Source organism: Equus asinus, chromosome 1 (assembly GCF_041296235.1).
Source record: "Equus asinus isolate D_3611 breed Donkey chromosome 1, EquAss-T2T_v2, whole genome shotgun sequence".
Classification (NCBI taxonomy): Eukaryota; Metazoa; Chordata; class Mammalia; order Perissodactyla; family Equidae; genus Equus; species Equus asinus.
Window position 1 is genome coordinate 127,259,491 of NC_091790.1, and position 23,063 is coordinate 127,282,553.

Below are 23,063 nucleotides of genomic sequence, written 5' to 3' on the forward strand. Positions count from 1 at the left end.
TAAGAGTAAATAAAGCAAATCTGGAAATCAGAAATAAATTATCAGTGTGGGTTATACAAGAACTGGATCCAACCAGAGGATCTATGGTCATAGGAAGGCTTAGCTTGGTATCTTGGCAAATCTTGAGAGAATTAATAAATAAGATAATTAATAAAAATAACATCTTACATCATATGCACGTGGTTTTTAATGATTTCCCACTTAAACTGATGAGATAAACTGTAAAACTAGCTCCAGGAGAGATGAGGACTTTAGTGGCAGTCTTTGAGCCTGTAAAATCACACATGTAATTGTAGGCTCATTTCAAGTTTTCTCTCTTGAATTAGTTTGTATTATATCTAATTTTTATTTAAACTTCTGAGCTTAAAAATGGCCACATAGGCTACTAAGTGCAGAGAGTATCACTTCATCACAGCATGCTTCATTGAAATTATCTTTCAAATCATCCTGATCTGTAGCATTTGCTGACACAAAGAAGAGTACGAAATTTTATCTTTAAATTATTCAAGTATCTTTGCCAAACTATATCTGGTATAGCTATTCTTGTAATTTTTTAAAATTTTAAAATAAAAATAGCATATTTGTTTCCTTCTGGAGTATGCTATATGAAAGTGATCATATAACTCCCATCCTTAAAAATGGTCTCAATTCCTGTATCTTAACTTGACTGCAACAACAAAAGAGTAGCATTGGGCATGATAGGATTATCATCATAGAAACTTCATACAGACCTAGTGTTTTGCTCAGAATTGTTATATCTTTTTTCTATATATGTATACATAGTTGCATATTTTAGTTGTGTGTCCTCCTAGTTGTGGCATGTGGGATGCTGCCTCAGCCTGGCCTGATGAGTGGTGCCATGTCCCCACCCAGGATCTGAACTGGTGAAACCATGGGCCGCCGAAGCAGAGCGTGCGAACTTAACCACTCGGCCATGGGGCTGGCCCCTCAGAATTGTTATATCTTGATTTATACAGTCTCTACCTTCATTTAGGTGTCTGGCTAGTTCTCCTAACCTTTTGTGTTTTGTGAATGCCATTAAAATATCTTTAATAATATGCTTTCAGTTATATATTTGGTAATGTCCTGTTAACCTGGCATTCTGAAAATCCAACAAGCAAATAAAAAACAAAAAAGTCCTGATTAATCTCATTCGTCTATTTCCATGTTGTAAATACCACCACCATGGCCAATTCAAGCCATCAATGTGATGTCACTAAATGCAAAGATATGCACAGCATATTTTAGTGAGTTGGAGTAAGATGGCTCGAGCAAAACAGTGTGATGAATAAACATTACCTCAAGTTTGTGTTTGCTCTAATGGTCTATCAAAACATCCAGGGACTTTTTTGGTAAGTTCCAATACATTTAACTTAAGAAAATAACAGTGAATCATTTGAACATAATCAAAATTTTTAAGTAACAGGCAACATTTTATTAAACTATGAAATGATAGAAAAATACTTTCCAAACAAGTATTTTATTTAGAGTAAAATAAAAAACATAGATCAATCCCAATCAGAATCCCAATGACATTATTCATGGAAATAGAACAAAAAATCCTAAAATTTATATGGAACAACAAAAGACCTCAAATAGCCAAAGCAATCTTGAGAAAAAAGAACAAAGCTGGAGGTATCACATTCCCTGATTTCAAAATATACTACAAAGCTAAAGTAATCAAAACAGCATGGTACTGGCACAAAAACAGACACACAGATCAATGGAACAGAATTGAGAGCCCCAGAAATAAAGTCACACATCTATGGACAGTTAAGCTTCAACAAAGGAGCCAAAAACACACAAAGGGGAAAGAAAAGTCTCTTCAACAAATAGCTTTGGGAAAACTGGGCAGCCACATGCAAAAGAATAAAAGTAGACCGTTTTCCTGCACCACACAAAAATTAACTCAAAATGGATTAAAGCCTTGAATGTAAGACCTGAAACCATAAATTCCTAGAAGAAAATATAGGCAGTACACTCTTTGATGTTGGTCTTAGCAGCATCTTTTCAAACACCATGTCTACTAAGGCAAGAGAAACAAAAGAAAAAAATGATAAAAAAGATTAAAAAGCTTCTGAAAGGTAACGGAAACCATGAACAAAATGAAAAGACAACCCACCAACTGGGAGAAAATAGTTGCAAATCAACTATCTGACAAGGGGTTAATATCCAAAATATATAAAGAACTCATATAACTAAACAATAAAAAAAAACAACCCTATCAAAAAATGGACAGAAGATATGAACAGACATTTTTCCAAAGAAGATATACAGATGGCTAACAGACACATGAAAAGATGTTCAACATCACTAATTATTACGGAAATGCAAATCAAAAGTACAATGAGATCTCACCTTCCACTGGTCAGAATGGCTATAATTCCCAAGACAAAAAATAACAAATGTTGGAGAGGATGTGGGGAAAGGGAACCCTTATCCACTGCTGGTGGGAATGCAAAGTGGTGCAGCCACTATGGAGAATAATATGAGATTTCACAAAAAATTAAAAATAGAAATACCATATGATCCAGCTGTCCCACTACTGGGTATTTATCCAAAGAACTTGAAATCAACAACACAAAGAGATTAATGCACTCCTATGTTCACTGAAGCATTCCTCACAATAGCCAAGATGTGAAAGCAACCCAAGTGCCCATCAACTGATGAATGGATAAAGAAGCTGTAGTATATATATACAATGGAATACTACTCAGCCATAAAGAAAGACAAAACCACCCCATTTGCAACAACATGGATGGACCTGGAGGATATTATGTTAAGCAAAATAAGCCAGACAGAGAAAGAAAAACACCACATGATTTCTCTCATATGTGGAAGATAAACAAACACATGGACAAAAAGAACAGATTAGTGGGTACCAGAGGGGCAGGGAGTTGGGCAAAAGGGATAAAGGGGCACATATGTATGGTGATTGATAAAAATTAGACTGTTGGTGGTGAGAAAGATGTAGTCCATACAGAAACTGATAATAATGTAGACATGAAATTACACAATGTTACAAACCATTATGACCTCAATAAAATAATAATAATAAAATACATTTTACATCTTTGGAATAAAACAAAGAGATAGATTGAAGTTACTTTATGTTAAAAAATGTTCATTGTAAAGACCACTGAAAGCTTACAAACTATATCTATATTAGAGTTTGGAAAAAGTGAATGACCACATCATCTAGTTAGTAAGTGAAAATTATCATTATGTATTTTGAAAATCAAGCTGTAACATTTTACTGAAAGAAACTGGTAAAAATATATATTGTATGGCCCATTAAACACATCTGTAAAGTTCATTATTTTAAAATGCTTATGATGTAATGAGATGGATAGTATCTAAAAGTAGACTATATCTAGGAGTTGGTACTTTTTGCTGAAAATGGCCAGAAAGTACATATTTTAGTTTTGTAGACCATTTAGTCTCTGTCATGAAGGCAGTTTCTGCGATTGTAGTGGGAAAACACCCATGTTCAATATGTCAGTTAATGATCCTGGCTGTGTCCTCATAAAACATTGTTTATAGAAAGAGGCAGCAGGTAAATCTGGCCCGTGGGTCACCTGTAGTTTGTTGACCTGACATTAGATTGTACTGAATCATCTGATCTTTTTAGGGCTCTGATTTCAACATAATTTTCCTCAGTATTTCTGAAACATTAATCCTGATACCCAAAGTGTTTTTTAATAATAGTGCCCTAGTCAGTAAAAATCTTGACTAATTAGTGTTTCTTAAACAAGTTATTTCCATAGCAAACCAACTGCCAAAAGGACAATGCAATTGAAAATAAAATGAATATAGTTGTGGACATATTTTCTTTTATATTACCCTATCAAAATGTCATAATTAACCATAATGAGAAATATTTACCTAGACAGCAAAGGAAGAGAAAATTTGAATATGATATAAAAATGTATTTAATATGAATACATTCATTTTAATTTACTTTGAAATCCTTAATCTTACCTTCCATAAGTTTCCCTGTATGTTCTGCACTTCCCCCAGGAAGAATCTTGGCAATATAGGCTCCAATTTCTCCACTATGTCCAGGAATTTCTTTACCACCCACAATTCTAATTCCTAATCCATTACCTGTATTGAAAAATTAGTAAGTTATTAGTAATAATTTAAAAGGCCAACAGTTGTCACAAACTATAAAGGGCACAAAAAGTGGGCTCTAGTATGCAGAAGCTTACTAGAACATGAATATTGGAGCTGGCACCAATAACAAAAGGACATTGTTCGGATTTCAATAATAGTTGATATATGAAATAGGACTTTCTGAGACCTTGGTGGGATCTAAATGAATCACTTGACATTAACAAGTAATCTTTTCAATCACCAAGATATGATAGAAATATCTTTGCCCATTTTTGACCAGATATTTTGTAAAAATTTTGCATGAAGATGATCCTAGCATAAGAGACTCCAGAGCATAGAATTCACTTATGAAATTAAGGAACATTTCTTATTGTATCCTTCATTTAAAGGCAGTCAATTGAGATGACTCAATCCAAACATACAAATAAATCAACTGAAAAAGTGAAAACATGACTGTATCTTATAAATTATTATTCACTTTTTAACTTTAGTTCATCAATTAATATTGATCGTGCATTAACATGGCACTTACTACAAGGCACAATAAAATTATTTTTGACTGATAAACAACTTAGCAAACTATTCCTTATTCTGAAGAACATATTTTCTTTCTGTAAGTAGCCACATAGAAAAAAGATGGGGAATAATTATTATGAGAAATCTAATTTTGATAGAAATGAATTGTTGATATTTTAAGTTTATGGTTTCTTATCAGCTAAAAACTAGCAAGTATATACAGCACCAGAAATGTTTTTGTTACAAATGTTAAGGATATTTTAAAATGAAAGTATTAAAAGAAAGCAGAATTCTTCTCCTTTAATGAAAACACTTTTAATTATCTCTTTAAATTGAAATTCTTTCAACTCAGTGATTGAAGTACCATTTTCAACACTTTCAAAATCTCCAAATTTTAAAAGCCAGTTGTCTTCCAAATTCTCTTTTCTTCCCACTTTACTCTTCAAAAACAATCCCTGTAGTCAGCATCAACATAGTTCAAACATTCAACAAGCAGTAACACTGAATCATGGAACTCTTCTCTCATTTATCCAGTAGGGATATATTTTGGTAGGACATTGTTTATTTTTATTCCAGGTGATATGATATTTCCAAATATCATATGAATTCTTCATATATCAATTTTCTCCCTTTTTTTCTTTCACCTTCCCTCCCTCCCTTCCATCCTTCCTTGTTTTTCTCTCTTTTCTCTCTCTCCTTCCCTACTACCTGCCCCCATCTCTGTTTTTTTTTTTTTTTTAACCAGGGTAATTGTTCTGAAGATTTAGCCTCAAAGCAAAAACAAAAACGAAACAAATTAACTGTATGTTTCTAAGTTCCCTGCTGTTGTGAAGGAATCAGAGTTAAATAAGATACCAGCTGTCTGGCCCCACTCGTGGAGCTTTTCTGTCACAAGTTTCTTGATCCAGTGTCAATGTTTTTAGTAGATACTAATTTATGATACATATTGAATATAACTGGACGAATGCAGAACACCATCTAGTAAGTGACCTAATCTCAACTAAGTCTGGGTAGAAACAGTAGAGTTCTTAGCCATTAGCCTTTATGGATTCACTAGGACTGATTCTACAGTAAGTCATTAGATAGAGACGAATAAAGGGTAGCAGATTAAAAAAAGCTATTAGCCACTCTTCATTCAATAGTTTAGCCTGTTATTTTGAGCATACTAAGGACACTTCAGAAATTATTAAACAAGGATTTTAAAACAGCTGGCCATAATTAAGGCTTATTCCATGGAATTTACCCATAAAAAATAAAAATAGATTCTTACAGACTTGGTTTCATTTTTCATGACTGAATCACTCACAAGCTGTACAATCCATCACTTATTAAAGATTTCATAAAAATCCATACAGATATTGAATTTCTAATGTGGTTGGTATATCCATAACAATTTTAAGACATGGTCAGTCTGAGATTCCAAAAGATGATTTATGAGGTTTCCGTAGTGTAAAGGCATATACTCAAGATCATGCCTTATATCAAAATTTATCACAATTTTTCTAGAATATAGCAGAGCAGAGTATAGTAGGTTATAGTAGAGTGCTCAGGGCATTAGTTTTACTTGTTTCTTTTTAAGCTTAAACATTAGAAAATAAAGGTAGCCTATGAAAATGTAGTACTGAAATTACCATATAATATATGGTGTAGCCAAATGCTTAGAATCTACAAATAGATTTAGAATTGTTATACTTTGTAAAGGTAGAGCTAAAAGAATAGTTGTAGAACTTCAAAATCTATTAATTAGCATAAGAGACTACTTTTTAAAATTTATAGTTTCATTCTGCAAATGACAATGTCTTGAGGGTTAAGTAGTTGGATCCTTTAATGTCATTTGATTTTTAGTGACTAAGCACATTCTAAAAGCCTGTAGTAAAGGCTCAGTGATAGGAACTACAATTATTCCATCTTAATAAAGTAGCATGACACAATAATTGTTTAATGTTGTAAAATATAGTCTCACTCTAGTAAATTCAAGTACTCAAAAAATTTTCTAAATATACTTTATAAGCCTCACTGTCTTCAGTAAAATGGGAATAATAGACAGTCATGACAATACTATGAGAAATGAGATTTTATACATACAGAAGCCACTTCAGATACATAGTGAATTTTCAAAAATTACTGTTCCTCTTGTTGATGTTGCTGTGGTTGCTGCTATTGTTTTTCATGTATACAATAAATTAGCATAGAAATATTTAAAAATTGTGAAGAATAGCATGGTAAAAAGTAAAAATACTCAGGAATATAACATTTTTTGTTTATTTTACAGTAGTTACTTGTATCCTATTTTGGATGTCATGAATGTAAATTTAATTTATACAGTTTCAAGAGTTTAAATCTGGACATTTTGATTTAATATTTCTAAGCTGCACTCTGATATTTTATGTATTAAATCCAGATAAAATGAATGAAAATGCTTCCATAAAATTAAAACACCACAGCTCAAATCTAAAAAGTGGAATGTCAGTAAAAGATTTGGCAAACTCAAAAAGCAACATTAACTTTTAACTGAAATGCTTAGATCTAAATGGTCCTTGATAAGAGATATTTATATTATCACTGTTTTTCAACTTTTCAAAAACTTTTATTGACAGAAATTTCTTTTGCCTCTCTGCTTCTATTCCATCTAGAAACGTTGGGGAACTGCTTCGTCAGTTAGATGCCAGGGAAATACTTTGGTCTTGCTCTTGAGTTCACAGTACGGTAGAGTAGAGAGGCAGATAACTACTATAGAGAACATAGGAGCTTTAGTAAAAGAGATAATCAAAAGTTATAGTAATTTCACAACATATAAAGCATAGATGTGGTTAAGGAAGTCTTACAGGGAAATCTATATCTCAGAAATTCTTTAATGTATATAGGGAATATTTATAAAAAATGAAGTTCAATGATAAAAGTAACAACATCATAAAGAAAAAGTATTTCATTAATAACCTCAGGATTATGACTTAAATGTATCACTCTTTTCAAGTCTCTATGTATCCTATAATTATATGACAAATATATTTTATGTAGTCACTTTTAAAGTTCCTATACAATAGGGCAACATAGAAGTCTCCCAAACTCACCTCCTCTCATGGACATACCAAATCTACAGATACACATGGAGCAGTTCCCTCTGAATGAAATCCAGAAACTAGCTGAGCAACACCTACACATTGGGTGAACAAGAAACTATCACATCAAAACAGGTCTTGGCATACCCTCAACTTAGGAGCCACGAAGAACAAAGAAGGCAGCTTGGACAATCATAAAGGTTTGAGCGACAACCAAGAGCTTAGGCCCAGCTGAATAATGTTCATCTCCTCCATGACACCACTCCATCAAGACTGGGAGAGGTGGCTGTTTTATCTAAGGTGCGGAAACCAACACAGAGAGTCAAGGAAAATGAAAGAAAGAGAAATATGTTCCAAACAAAAGAACAAGATTGAACCTCCAAAACAGACCTTAATGAAATGGAGGGTCTGTATTTAAAAGGTATTTACCTGATAAAAAGTTCAAAATAATGATCATAAAGATGATTACTGAGGTCAGGAGAATGATGCATGAATAAAGTGAAAATTTCAACAAATAGATAGAAAATATAAGAAAGTAACAAACAGAAATCACAAAGTTGAAGACTACAATAACTGAACTGAAAAATTCACAGAGGAGTTCAGTAGCAGACTAGAGAAGCCAAAGAAAGGATTAGTGAACTCGAAGATAGAGCAATAGAATTCATCCTGCAGAGGAACAAAAAGAAAAATGAACAAAAGAGTGATGATACCTTAAGGGACTTATGGGATACTATCAAAAGGAAAAAGAATTGGAGAAAATATTTGCAAATCATATATCTGACAAGGGGTTAATATCAAAATATATACTCATATATATAGAACTCATATAACACAACAGCAAAAAAAACCAAAAAATGAAATAAAAAAGGCAGAGGAACTGAACAGACATTTTTCCAAAGAAGACATATAAATGGCCAACAGGTGCATGAGAAGGTGCTCCAAATCGCTAATCATTAGGGAAAGGTAAATCAAAACCACAACGAAATATCATGACACATCTGTTAGAATGGCTATTATCAAAAAGACAAGAGATAAGTGTTGGCAAGGATGTGTAGAAAAGGGAATACTTGCCCACTGTTAGTGGGACTGTAAATTGGTGCAGCCACTATGGAAAACAGTAGGGAGTTTCTTCAAAAAAGTCAAAACAGAACTACTAAATGATCCAGCAATCCCACTTCTGGGTGTATATCCAAAGGAAATGAAAACAGGATATCAAACAGATATCTGCATTCCCATGTTCACAGCAGCATTACTCACAAAAGCCAAGATATGGAAATAACCTAAGTGTCCATTGATGGACAAATGGATAAAGAAGATGTGAGATATATACATAGATATATATCTATATATCTATACAAAGGAATATTATTCAGCCATGAGAAAGATGGAAATCCTGCCATTTGAGACAATGTACATGGACCTTGAGGGCATTATGCTAAGTGAAATAAGCCAGAGAAAGACAAATACTGCATTGTATCACTTATATGTAGGGAAAAAAAGTCAAATTCATAGAAAGAGAGAGTAGAAAAGTGGTTGCCAGGGGCTGTGGGTCAGGGATATAGGCAGAGCTTGGTAAAAGGGTACAAACTTTCAGCTATAAGATGGAAAAGGTCTGAGGATCTAATATAAAACATGCTGACTATAGTTGCTTATACTGTATTGTATAACTGAAATTTGCTAAGAGAGTAGAACTTAAATGTTCTCACCAAAGGAAAAGAAAAAGATAAAATATATGAGGTGATGGATGTATTAATTAACCAGATAGGAGCAATCCTTTCACAATGTACACATACATAAAATCACCACAATGTATACTTTAAATATCTTACAATTTTATAAGTCCATTATACTTCAATAAAGCTGAAAAAAATAAAATAAAATAAGCTGTGCATAAAATAAACACGAGCATACTAAGAAAAAATCTTTACATTTGCTTTTAAATTTTCAGTTTAAATCTACTTTAATTTTTTTTTTCCTTTTTCTCTCCAAAGCCCCCCAGTACATAGTTGTATAATCTTCGTTGTGGGTCCTAAATCTACTTTAATTTTATATGTTTATTAACATGTTACATTAAAAGCTCTGGTATTTTAAATTATTACAAAGAATTTTCTTATTTTCATCATTAAAATAATATATGAAATTATTATGATCTTATAATTAGAGCATTAAGGAAAAATTTAAAATACTTGTTGCATTTTGACACTATCATATGCTACATCTAAGCATCAAGGAAAAGCAAAATTTGCATCAGTGAACATACTACCTTATGAATAGTAAGTTAAATCAACAGAGTTTATTATTCATAATAGAGTTATTACAGAATGAAGGTATATTGAACAACTTATACATGTTATTGGTTGGGCTGAAAAAGAAGAAAGATTATCTATACAAATATTAATGCTAATGAAACATTAAGGATAATAGAAAAGTCCCTGAAGAATAGTTCAATTAAATCTATTGTTATTATTTACACGTTAATTATACTCCTGAGGAAAGGCTGTGAAAGTTTATTTTTATACTCTTTCACGTATTAATTTCTATGTTATAAATTATCCATGTAAATATTTAGGAAAATAAGCCAAATTATGTTAAAAATCCATAGTTATTTCCCCTTTGTACTAATTAAATGCTACATTAATTCATTAATACTTGAACATGAAGACCTAAAGAATATTTCAATATTTATCCTTTATCTTTCTAAATTTTTCCTCAGTATAAGAAAAACATCCCTACAAACACAAAAAAGTATTAATTTCCTCAATAAAATCCATAGCAATCCATACTTGACTGTTTCTAGCAACATCAAAATGGTAACACCACATTCTTGCCAAATCTAATGCAACTCTAAGCCTGAGCATGCAAATTACAAGTTCAGCTATTCCCATTAGATTTTTCTAATCCAGCCAATTGCTTATAACATCTTTTTCCTAGTTTTAAATATGTATCCTTTACATACATGAAGGATTCAAAGAGAATATTTTATCTCACATTTCCATGAACAAAACCATAAAACTCCTAGAAGAAAATCATAGGCAGTAATCTCCTTGGCACTGGTCTTGGTGATGATTTTTTGATTTGATGCCAAAAGCAAAGGCAAGAAAAGCAAAAATAAGCAAGTGAGACTACATAAAACTAAAAAGCTTCTGTACACCAAAAGAAACAATCAATAAAATGAAAAAGCAACCTACAGAATGGGAGAAAATATTTGTAAATCATATATCTGACAAAGGATTAATATCCAAAAGATATAAAGAACTCATACAACTCAATAGCACAAAAACAAGCAATCTGACTAAAACTGGGCAGAGGATCTGAACAGACATTTTTCTGAAGACATACAGATTGTCACTAAGTACATGAAAAGGTGCTCAACACCACTAATCACCCGGGAATGCAAATATAAACCACAAAAAGATATCACCTCACACCTGTTAGCATGGCTATTATCAAAAAGACAAGAACTAACAAGTGTTGGTGAGGATGTTGAGAAAAGCAAACCCTTATGCACTGTTGGTCAGAATGTAAATTGGTGCAGCCACTATGGAAAACAATATGGAGGTCCACATAAAATTAAAAATAGTTACCATGTGATCCAGCAATTTCACTTCTGGGTTTTTATCTGAGGAAAATGAAAACACAAACTTGAAAAGATATATGCATGTCCATTGCAGCATTATTTATGATAGCCAAGATATAGAAGCAACCCAAGTGTCCATCAATGGATAAATGGATAAAGAAAATGTGTTATGTATACACAATGCAATGTTGTTCAGCCATAAAATAGAAGAAAATCTTGCCATTTGCAACAACATGGATGGACCTTGAGAGCTTTATGCTGAGTGAAATAAGTCAGACAGAGAAAGACTGTCTGATCTCACTTATATGTGGAATCTTAAAAAAAAAAAAAAAGCAAAAACCCAGAAGAATAAAAAAACAAAAAAATGAGCTCATGGATACGGAAAACAGATGGGTGGTTGCCAGATGTGGCAGGGTGTGTGGTAGGTGAATGGGTGAAAGGGGTTAAAAACTTCCAGCTATGAAATAAGTAAGGAATGGGAGATGTAATGTACAGCATGGTGACTATATTAATAATATTATATTGTGTATTTGAAATTTGCTAACAGAGTAGATATAAAAGTTTTCATCTTAAGAAAAAAGATTTTATAGTCATGTATGGTGATGGATGTTAACTAGACTTGCTGTGGTGATCATTTCTCAATACATACAAATATCAAATCATTATGTTGTATAGCTGAAATGCTACATGTTACCTATCGCTAAATAAAAAAAAATCATTCTGTTTATTAGTATTTAGGGTCCAAAACAAAATGATTCTTTGATATGAAGGTGGATGTTATAAAATTAGAAGATAGCTCAGTTTATAAATATGGGCTTAATAATGACTTATTTAGATATTGATCTCATTGATGGCAGGCCTGGACTGGAGGTCTGTTCATCTACTCTGCATTAAAGAAAATTGTTGTATTGGGAGACACTGATGTAACCCTATAACGTCATTGGAAATAAAATAGTTTAAGCTTATATTAGTGTAAAGTTATGATGCGCCATCCAAAATAAATGCCAGTTTTACTTAAATAAAAGATAAGTAAGAAGAAATACTATTTTAGTTCAAAATTGAGTATTAAGTGTTCCTTTTGTACTTCTGGACACAATAGGGGATTGCTGCAATCATACATGATTGTGACTCCCAATGAGTCACTTCCTGTATCATCCCCTCCTTTTGGGTGTAGGTGGAACCTGTGACTTGTTTCTAACCAATAGGATCTGACAAAGGTGATATGATAGTCACTACCATGATTATGTTATCTAAGACTCTAACTAAGAAGATTAAAATGAGAGTCTCCTGCTGCCCTTGAAGAAGTAAACTGCCATGTGTGAGAGGGCCTGGGAGAGGGTCACATGGCAGGGAACTGAGAGTGGCCCCTGGCTGACAGCCAGCAAGAAAACAAGGAACTTACTCCCATATCTTAGAGGAGCTAAATTCTGTCAACAACCATGTGAGCTTAGAAGATCCCCAATCTCCAGAAGGAACACAGCCCAGCCAACACAAAGACTGCAGCCTTGTGAGATCCTGATCAGGGGACCCAGTTAAGCCGTGCCTGGATTATCGACCCATGAAAACTGTGAGGTACTAAATGTGTGTTGTTAAGCCATTAAATTTGTGGTAATTTGTTGTGCATCAATAGAAAATTAATACAAAGATGAAAGTTGTATTCTGAACTTTCTGTGCACACAATATATATCGACATTATCCTGGCAGCAAAATTTGTAGAACATTTGTGTTTATAGTAGTTATGACAGTGATTAAGCAGTGACAGAAGGTAGGAATGAAAAGGAAAACAGGCCATGAAAAAATAAGCTTTTGCCCTTCATAATCAGAGAGGAAGAGAACTGTGTATTAGTTCTGCAATGCTGAGGTTCTGGTATAACGTGTATATCAAGAATATGGCATCTAGGCAGCATTAAATATATAACTGAATGAATAATGAATGAATGAATATTGAAACGGCTATTTTTCCCCATGGGGCTAACGCATCAATGACAATGATGTTAAAAATAATAGATTTATATTGATATTTATACTGTATTCTATTCTTAGAAAATGCTAGAGTGGAGCCTACACTCTTACTCCAAATGAGTGACTTAACAATGCGTCTTCTCTCTGGTTGGTGCCCGTGTACCTGGTTAGGAATCAGAAAGGATGGGTTCGGGAGCAGCACATCCAGCCCTTCCTTTCCCCATCAGTTGTAGAGAGGAGAATGATGGGAGAGACTACCATCAGACCATTAAAAGGCGAAACAACCCAGATATAAAAGTGTTGGGCGTCAGCATCTCTCTGTCAGGACTGAGGAGAGGAAACATTTCTGGCTTAGGCAGCCCATGAATCATACTGTACAATTTAATCTATAGTTGTAAGTGATTAGCTGGGAAAGATTATGCTTGTTTTGTCAATATAATTTCTATTTTCCCATTTGCATCAATTTTTATGCCTTGTTTATATCTTTATCAAACACTACAAAGATGGAATTGTTACTTTTCAATATTACAGTTTCCATGATTTTTGTATTTTAGCATTTTTATTACAAATGTGAATTGTGTATATATATCTAAGTGAGTAAGTAATTGGATTAATACTTATATATCAAATCTGTAAAAAACAAAGTGCATACAGACCTGGTAATGTAATAATTACTATAATTACCACTATTTTGAAGAGGACTTGAAAAACTGATTTAGAGAGAAAGGTTCTGAATTTGCCAAGGACTTTAGGGACATAAATAAAATCCCAGTGTCCAGATTATTTTTGCACCACAGGCTAAACCTGTTCTCATCAAAGTCAACTTACTATTGGTGAAGGAGAGATTTAACATAGTTCAACAGCTTCTTCCTTCCAATATACATCAGGGGATATTTTTCATTAAAGAGTTATTTAATACAATTATTTTCATTTTTTCATCACTCTATTTTAAAAAAATTGTTACTACTATCTGGAATGGACAAGAAATTTTACATGTCGTTAGGTGATCAAGCCAAGAATATTCAAACATTCCATTGAAATTGGTATTTATGCAAAAAAGCAACTGCTTTTATTTATTTTCATCTAATTTTCTATTACATCAGATTTATTGAACGTTTAAGTGTCTAATCTCCCAAAATATATGACTTTGAACCGACGAAGTCTATTTGGTTTCTGTACCTTGTACCAATATTATTTTCTATTTAATATACTATTTGATTTTTATCCATCTCTTCAGTATCATCTTCAGGGATAGAAGGAAAAAGAAAGTAACGAACATTTCTAGAGTTCCCCCTATGTGTCTTACCCTATTTTTTAAATTGTCTCTACAACTTTTCAGCTTGGGTACTATCCATACCATTTCAGGACAAAGAAGATGAGATGAAGGAAGGTTAGAAATTTGCCTAGGTTGTCTAGCATGTAAAAAAGCTAAGATTAAAGCCCATTTTTTTTTCTTGATTTCCACATCCTGGTTCTTTCTGTATATCTTCGCTCATTGCTCTAACTGTCAAGAAAATATTCTAGAAGATCAATATAAATCCTTACTCCTTTAATTGAATCTCATTTCTTATTATCCATTTTTCCATGGCCAATTCATATGCATTTTATATTTCTACCCTTAAATATCACATTAATATTACCATTTATCTTCCTTTCTTATAGGTTAAACATCCTGAATGTTTTCACCCTCTCCTCATAGAATCAATTATTAATTCCTTTAATTTTACTTATTAAAAGTACATAGAAAAATGTGCTAACCTATCTCCAGTTAGAAGCAAAGCCCATAATGTCACTTCCTTAGCAGGAACACAACTGTGCAAGCAATATTTATCTGGACGGATGTCAGAAGAAGTGATGATGTTAATGCGGAACTAGCTCTGACAGTAAACACTTCCTTTGTTACTGGGGAAATGAATGTGAGCTTTCACTAAAATTTATCAGGAAGAAATTGTGATTTTACAAGAGATTCATCCTGAGCCTTATTTTATTGCTATAATTTTATACTCAGTTTCTTCCTAAAGATAATTTGAGAGGCTTATAATGAGAAATTGTGTCATATATAACTGCACTGTTAAGGTAAGAATGAAAAAGAAAAAGGGGAGAGAGAAATTTCAGCGTCAAAGCCCACTTTGTAGGGTCTATTCAGTTTCCCAGAAGTTCCAGGAGTTCAGATGGAACACACATGTCCTCAAGGTGACAGTTACACTTTTTCTTGTTCTTTCATAAGGAGCAGAAGAGATGACACAATTGTTTTAACTTTCTATTCTAACACTTGGCCTGACATACAAAAAACTTTTCTCATGAAATGTTCATATAAATGATGTTGGAGAGATGTTACGTGGGTGTTAGCCATAATTTATCTAAACCGCATGGAGTAGTTCACCGTATTTTTGCCTCAGTTCCTCTTTATTTGAGCATGGCAGTGCAGTCTCAACCAAAAGTGACCAAACTTTTTAAAAATTAGTGTACCTTTTTCATTATGGTTAAGCTTCTTCCAGAATTTAATTTTGAAGCAAACAAGACAAAATTTCTTAAAAGATCTCACAGAGGAAGCTATATTTTCCATTTCAGTGGTGCCCATTCTGCCTATCAAACTAAATTCAAACTTTATCTAGCCCACCATGATCTGGCACTAACCTTGGTCCCTTTTATATACTCTCTGTTAGTTCAAAACAAAACAAAAAAACCCAAAAACCCAAATAACAATAATTTATTCTCCTGCATATTAAATAGATATGTCATTGAAAGGAAATAAACAGTGCTAATTATGGTCTAAGACCCAGAAAGAACATTCAATATTATGTGCTGTCTCATAACTGGTGAAATCAGGAGGGCCTTGAATGGCCTAATGATAAGATCCCCTTCCTACCCTGGTGAATATAAGGTACCCTAGCCAAACAACTCTCCTTATCAAGTGCTTATCTCTGAGTAGCAAGTTTCTGCCAGTCCACAGAATTACTCAACCAAGACAATCATCTCTTCCTACAGGAACTAGGGGGCACTCCAGCTTTTGATACTAAAAAGCCTTCCACCCACAGCTCCTGGCTGTTTACTCTCTTGCTGAGTACAACTACCATGTGGCGTTGCGTGGTGTGTGGTGTCCCGCTCCCTCAAACTGTGAGTCTATGGGACCAGTAAACTGCTGTCGATCTCATCTGTCCAGTGTCAGGTGTCATGTGTTTGGCCATTGCCATACCCTTAGGATGGGAATTTCCCTCCCCTTCACCAATCAGGTGAATAGGAGGCAATTAAGCTATTAAATACGGGACAAAATATCAGTCTCATGACTAATCAAAGAAATAATACTTAATGTGATATAAACTTTGACTTATAAAATAAGTTAAAAATATTTTTTTCTTAAAATCACATCATTTTAAATACATAACAGTGAACAGCAAATGAAAAACTACATTCTTAGTTTGGGACTGCAAATCAGTAGAACTCTTCTGGTAAGAAATTTGACAAAAAATCTAAGAAAAATCCAAAATATCCCTTCTTTTTTACTCAGTCATTTTATTTCTGGGAATATAGTTTAAGAAAATAATAAATATCACTGCAGGCTTTTTTCATTGTGGCATTATTTATAACAGTGAAAAGGGGAAGACAGCATAAATATCCAACAATTGAGGAATGTTTGAAGTTAATGATTAAATATCTATACACATAGTAAAAACTAATCATTAAACTCATGTCTGTGAAGAATTTTTGATGTAACAGGAAAATGCATTTATTAGGCACTTTATACTATATTAAAAATATGTATGTAAACTACATTACAATATACTCTCAAATTTCAGTGTGTATGTACGTGGCTATAAAGAAGATGGGAAGAAAAGGAAGAGAATACAAATTGTGATGTGATGTGATAAAATTATGATGGATTTTATTTTCGTCTTTGCACTTTTCACTACTAGCATATTTTACAGGGGATCTACCTATCTATTCACACACACACACACATACACACACGTACTCATTTTATACACACATACAAAGAAGAGGGTTGAGATTGACATGTACATTTAGTCATTTAGCTACTGGCAAGTGAGGGCTAGATTGGAGGTTTGCCTTTGAGATCTCTCACTAAGAGGAAACTGAGAAATGAAAACATACATGAGAAATTGGCAAAAATAGTGTTCTCTATACCCCATTGATAAAATTCTTTGAGCAAACAAAGAGATGACGTACAAAAACTGTACACGTATCCATAGTTTGTGACATGTTTTAATTTTCAATATACAGTTTCATGTATTCATTGTTTCATGTGGCTTAGCTCCACTTCTTCAAGCATCTTGCAAAACTCTTGGAAGCAGACTTCTTGTCACAGGTTTTCCCCACATTTGCCTCATATCTAGTATAAAGTTGAATCTATATGAAATATGAACTATCTACTTGTTTATAGTGGGAAAAACAAAGATAGTCCTTTATTTATTGTAACTCTCCTTTCTGTAATCCTATATTATTTGAAAAATTTTAAAATAGATTTAACAGTTATAGGAGATGGTTAAAATGTGTTTTCAGTATTTTTTTTAGGTGGAATATGAAGGTTTTTGTTTTTGTTTTTTTACTCATCTGCTGATCATAATATTATATCTTTGAGAAACATAAGATATATAGAAGATATACCATCTAGAAGGTTCTATCTAGACTCTGAATACAGATACTAAATCAGTTCTATTTGAAGAGTGTGGATTTTTATCTTAAAAACTCATAAGTAAGGAAAAAAGAGGAGAATGATATTAGTATTTTGTGGAAATGGTTATACTTTCAAATTATTTAAGAAGCAAGTAGAAAACTAGAAAGTGCAAGCAAATAATATGATTATTTTTATATCTTAGGTCCCTAACATATTTAAGACATTTTTATCTGTTTTCTTACAGTTTTGTATAATTTCTCTGGTTGCATATTGGGACAATATAATGATTCATCAACGTATGTAAATAAGGCCATTATCACAAATGTGATAATTCCCATTAAAAAATTTACCCAAATATAAATCAGTGTGAGAGTTCATTTGCTGTGCGTATATGTATGTATGCATGTATGTAAATGTCCTCTCCTCCTCCAAATATGAAAACATAATTCACTCAATGCTTTTGCATATTGCCTGTGTTTGAAATCTCCATTGATTAATAGAAGAAAGTGGAATGTCTGACTAGCTGTTCTTGGTTTTTAAAGTGATTCTTAAACACTTCTGCTCAGTTTTTAAAAATTTTAGGCCAAAAAAATCTCTTCCAGTGACTATTAAAGAAGGGAAGGGGAGGACAGAATTCTATAGCAGCATTAGGGCAGAGTCCCTGCCTTGTTGTCACAACTAGTCACCAACGTTCTTTAGAAACAAAGCAAGGGTGTTTGCTCTCATTACTCTGTTCAACATTGTACAGCAAGTTTCAGCAAGTGAAACAAGGAAAAACTTAAAAGAAACTTATTCTCATTGGAGCAGAAGAAGTAAAACTGTCTTAATTTGCAGATGATATGATCTTGCATGTGGAAAATCCTAATGATCCCACAAAAAATGATTAGAAGTAAAAACAGCATTAGGAGGATTATAAGCTAAAAGGTCAAGATACAAAAATCAATTGTATTTCTATAAAATGCAATGAACAGTCCAAAACTGAAATTAAGAAAACAACTCCATTCACAATAGCATCAAGAAGAAAAAATAATTTGGCAGACATTTAACAAAAGAAATGTAGTCTGATATACTGAAAACTATAAAACTTTACCAAAAGAAATTAAAGGAGATCTAAGCAAATGAAGAGATACCACATGTTCACGTATTGGAAGACTCAATGTTGTTAAGAGAGCAATTCTCTCCAAATTTATCTATAATTTCAATACAAACCCTACCATAATCCCAGCAGGCTCATACTAAAATTTTATGGAAATTAAAAGGATCTAGAATAACCAAAACAATTTTGAAAGATAAAAACTTGGAGGACTTACACTATCAGATTTCAAAACTTAATATAAAACTATAGTAAGCAAGAGTATAGCACTAGCAAAATAATAGTTAGGCATATAGTCAAATAGAACAAAACTGAGAATCTATAAATACATTCTTGTATTAATGGTAGATTGATTTTCCTTTTTTTTTTGAGGAAGATTAGCCCTGTACCAACATCTGCCACCAATCCTCTTTTTGCTGAGGAAGACTGGCCCTGAGCTAACATCCGTGCCCATCTTCCTCCACTTCATATATGGGACACCTGCCACAGCATGGCTTGACAATGGGTCCGTAGGTCCACCCCCGGGATCTGGACCAGTGAACCTCAGGCCACCAAAGCAGAAAGCATGAACTTTACGGCTGTGCCACTGGCCAGTTTGAATTGTAGATTGATTTTTGACAAAAGATGCCACGGCAATCTAATGGGGGAATTCTTTTTAAGCAAAAGATGCTTCACAATTGGATATCCATTTGTAGTTCAAAAAAATGAACTTAGACCACTGCCTCATACTATCATACAAAAACCAACACAAAATAGTTCATAGACCTAAATGTATAAACCTTCTGATATAAAACATAGAAAATCTTTGTGACCTTGAGATTTTTCTTACTATGCGATCAAGAGCAGCATGGTCCATAGAGAAAAAACACAGATAAATTGGAATTCATTAAAATGTAAAACTTTTCCCTTAAAATACACCTTCGAGAAAATAAAAAGACAAGACTCATACTAGAAGAAAATATGTGCATGTCATATACTTTATAAAGGACTTGTATACAAAGTACATAAAGAACTCTTACAACTCAGTAAGAAAACAAACAACTCAAATAAATAATGGGCAAAAGATCCGAATAGACATTTTTCCAAAGAAGACATATGCATTGCTTATAACCACCTGAAAATATGCTCATTATCATAAGTCATTAGGAAAATGCCAGTTAAAACAACAATGACATATGATCAACAGCCATCCTACCAAGTGTTAGCAACAACATGAAGAAAGTGTAACACTCAGACATTGCTGGCAAGAGTATAACATGGTACACCTACCTTGGAAAACTACTGGGAAGTTTCTTAAATAGTTAAAAAGAAACTTACCATACAAGCCAACAATTCCACTTCTGGGAAACCATTCAGAAATATCGTATGTCCAACTAAAACTTGTATGCAAATATTTAAAAACTCAGAAAAATTCAATAAACAAATGTAGTATATCCAAACAACGGACTACTACTTAGCAATAAAAAGAACAAACTCCTGTTAACATGCTACAAAATAGATCAACCTCAAAAACGTTGGTAAGTGAAAGGAGCCAGACACCAAAACTGCATACTGTATGATTCAATCCATATGAAATGCCCAGAACAGGCAAACTTACAGAGACAGAAAGTAAATCTCCCACCTGTGGCTGGGAGAGGGGCATTGGAAGTGGATATTGCTAGCAGCTCAAGGGAACTATTTCTAACGATGGAAACGCTCTAAAACAAGATTGTAGTGATGGTTGCACAACTCCACAAATTTACTAAAATTCATTAATTTATACACTTGAAATTTATGATACGAAAATTATACCTCATTACATTTATGTACATTACATGTATATTTATGATATGCAAATTATACCTTGTTGAAGCTGTTAAAATAATAAAAAGGGAACTATCCACATTTGGTATTGCTACCAACTCAGATCCAGTGAGATCTGTTACATTTGCCTCCTGTTTCTAAAAGCCCATAAAGATGGTAGACTAATAAGGAATAAAAAATGAGCCACTATTTCCATAAAAGACACTGCTTTCTTTTGAACCTAAACATTTTTAATGTTCTTCACTATTACACTTACTAACTAGTCTTTCTAGCCTTGCAGATGTAGCCAGTTCATTATGAAACTACACACAAGCAAATATCATTTTTAAAATCAGGAGATTTTCTTTGGCTTGTTTCAAACAGCTGTGTTTCTGAAGCCCTAAGATGGAGCTCTAAATAAAAAAGAAAGAGGCTCACTTCTTGAGCATTATACTTTATTCTTTTCTTCTGATAATTTCTATCTAAAAGAAGGGGAAATAACATTTGTTGAGTGTACAGTAAGCACAAGATTTTGTGCTAGCTTCACTTGCAATTATGTGAGATACATAGAGCTGGGCTTATGTTACAGAGGAGAAAACTTATTCTCAAAATTTAAATAAGCAATAGATCTGAACTCCAACTCAGGCCTTTCTGATTCCAAAACTCATGACCTATTTTGGTCTAATTGCTCTGGCTAAAGTTTCCAGTACTATGTTGAATAAGAGTGGCGAAAGTGGTCATCCTTGTCTTGTTCCATGATACAGTTGTTGATCAGCACCTATAAACACATCTTTGAAGTTTACAGTTAAACGTTAAGGAATCTATTTTCTAAAAATCTGGACTATTTAATAGAAGATTGTACGTATTTCTCTCCACATATATTTCTCTCTGCATACATCACAAAAATATAAATAATGGTGCATATGGAGGCCAGCCTGGTGGCATAGTGATTAAGTTTGTGTGCTCTGCTTCAGCGACTGGAATTCGTGGGTTTGGATCTCAGGCATGGACCTACACACTGCTCATGAAAGCCATGCTGTGGTGGCATCCCACTACAAAATAGAGGAAGACTGGTACAGATGTTAGCTCAGGGCCAAACTTCCTCACCAAAAAGCAAAAAATGGTGCGTATGTATATGCGTGTACATACTTATACATACATACACATGGGCATGAACGATAAAGTTTTGTAAATTCCTCAGCTTTGTCTCAATTGTTCCTAAAATTTTATTGTAATAATTACTTATATTTCAGATTATTCTACTAAATTATGAGTAAGTTGTAGATCAATATTTTTTGTATTCATTCTATTAATCTACCCACCAACACAATGTAAATCATATTATGGGTATTCAATTTATGAGTATTAATGAGTAAAAAATTAAAAATATATCCAATATGAGTTCTAAAAAGTTATAAAATATATTTTATGTTATGTAAGTTTTTCTACAGGAAGAAAACAAGCTTATTTATAATTGTTTTTAACCTTCTTTATAAATATTCTTAGAACAGTGGTTCTCAAACACTTTGGTTTTAATGAGCCATTTATACTCTTTAATACTATTGAGGACTTCAAAGAGGTTTTGTTTACATGGATTTTAGCTATGTATATTTTCTATATTATAAATTAAAACTGAGAATTTAAAATATTTGTTTATTAATGAATTTAAAATAAACTCATTCCATGTTAAAATAAATCACATTTTTAAACTAAAACATGGCTTTATTTTATAAATAAAACACATGAGAAGGGTGGCATTGTTTTACTTTGTAAATCTGCTTAATATTGAGCTACATAGAAGACAGCTTAATTCTCATGTGTGCCCTGTATACAATCTGTTGTGATGTCACACATCACGTAACCTCTGAAAAACTCTACTGTATATTCATAAGAAAATGAGAGTGCAAAAAGCAAATGCTGCCTTAGCATTACTTTGAAAATAGTTCTGACCTTGTGGACCTCTGCAAGAATCTTCGGAATCCTAAGGGTTCCCTGCTCATCCTTTGAGACCACACAGGAGAAACAATAAAAATCTACTTTCTAGTCCTGTCTCCCATTTTGAAATTATTTTTGCTTCCAATAAATGAAAATATACTTTTCTCTTTTTGTGAGGTGTGCTCATTTTACATAATTCTAATAAAATATTTTAATGATACACCCAGTTAGAATGGTTTATTAAAATTTAATAAAAGATACACAGTATTTCTACTTTCAGTAGGTTTATATAACCAAAGTGAAAATTCGCTAATAGCCATTTCCCCCAATGTTGGGAGAGTAGATAGACTACATTTTATTCTTCACTCCTTCCTTACTTACATCCTT

General features: G+C 33.0%; 1 protein-coding gene across 7 annotated transcripts in view; it reads right to left on the reverse strand.

Annotated features, from left to right (window-relative positions):
* PCLO (piccolo presynaptic cytomatrix protein) overlaps positions 1 to 23,063 on the reverse strand; it is a 377,354-nt gene that overhangs the window by 120,706 nt on the left and 233,585 nt on the right. For all 7 annotated transcript variants that reach the window (XR_011502753.1, XM_070507399.1, XM_014843189.3 and 4 more), the window contains exon 10: positions 3,982 to 4,107. Coding sequence is in view for 6 of the 7 variants with exons in the window: in XM_070507399.1 (XP_070363500.1) it covers positions 3,982 to 4,107 (126 nt within the window). In the remaining variant the exon portion in view is untranslated. The remainder of the gene's footprint in view (positions 1 to 3,981; positions 4,108 to 23,063) is intronic.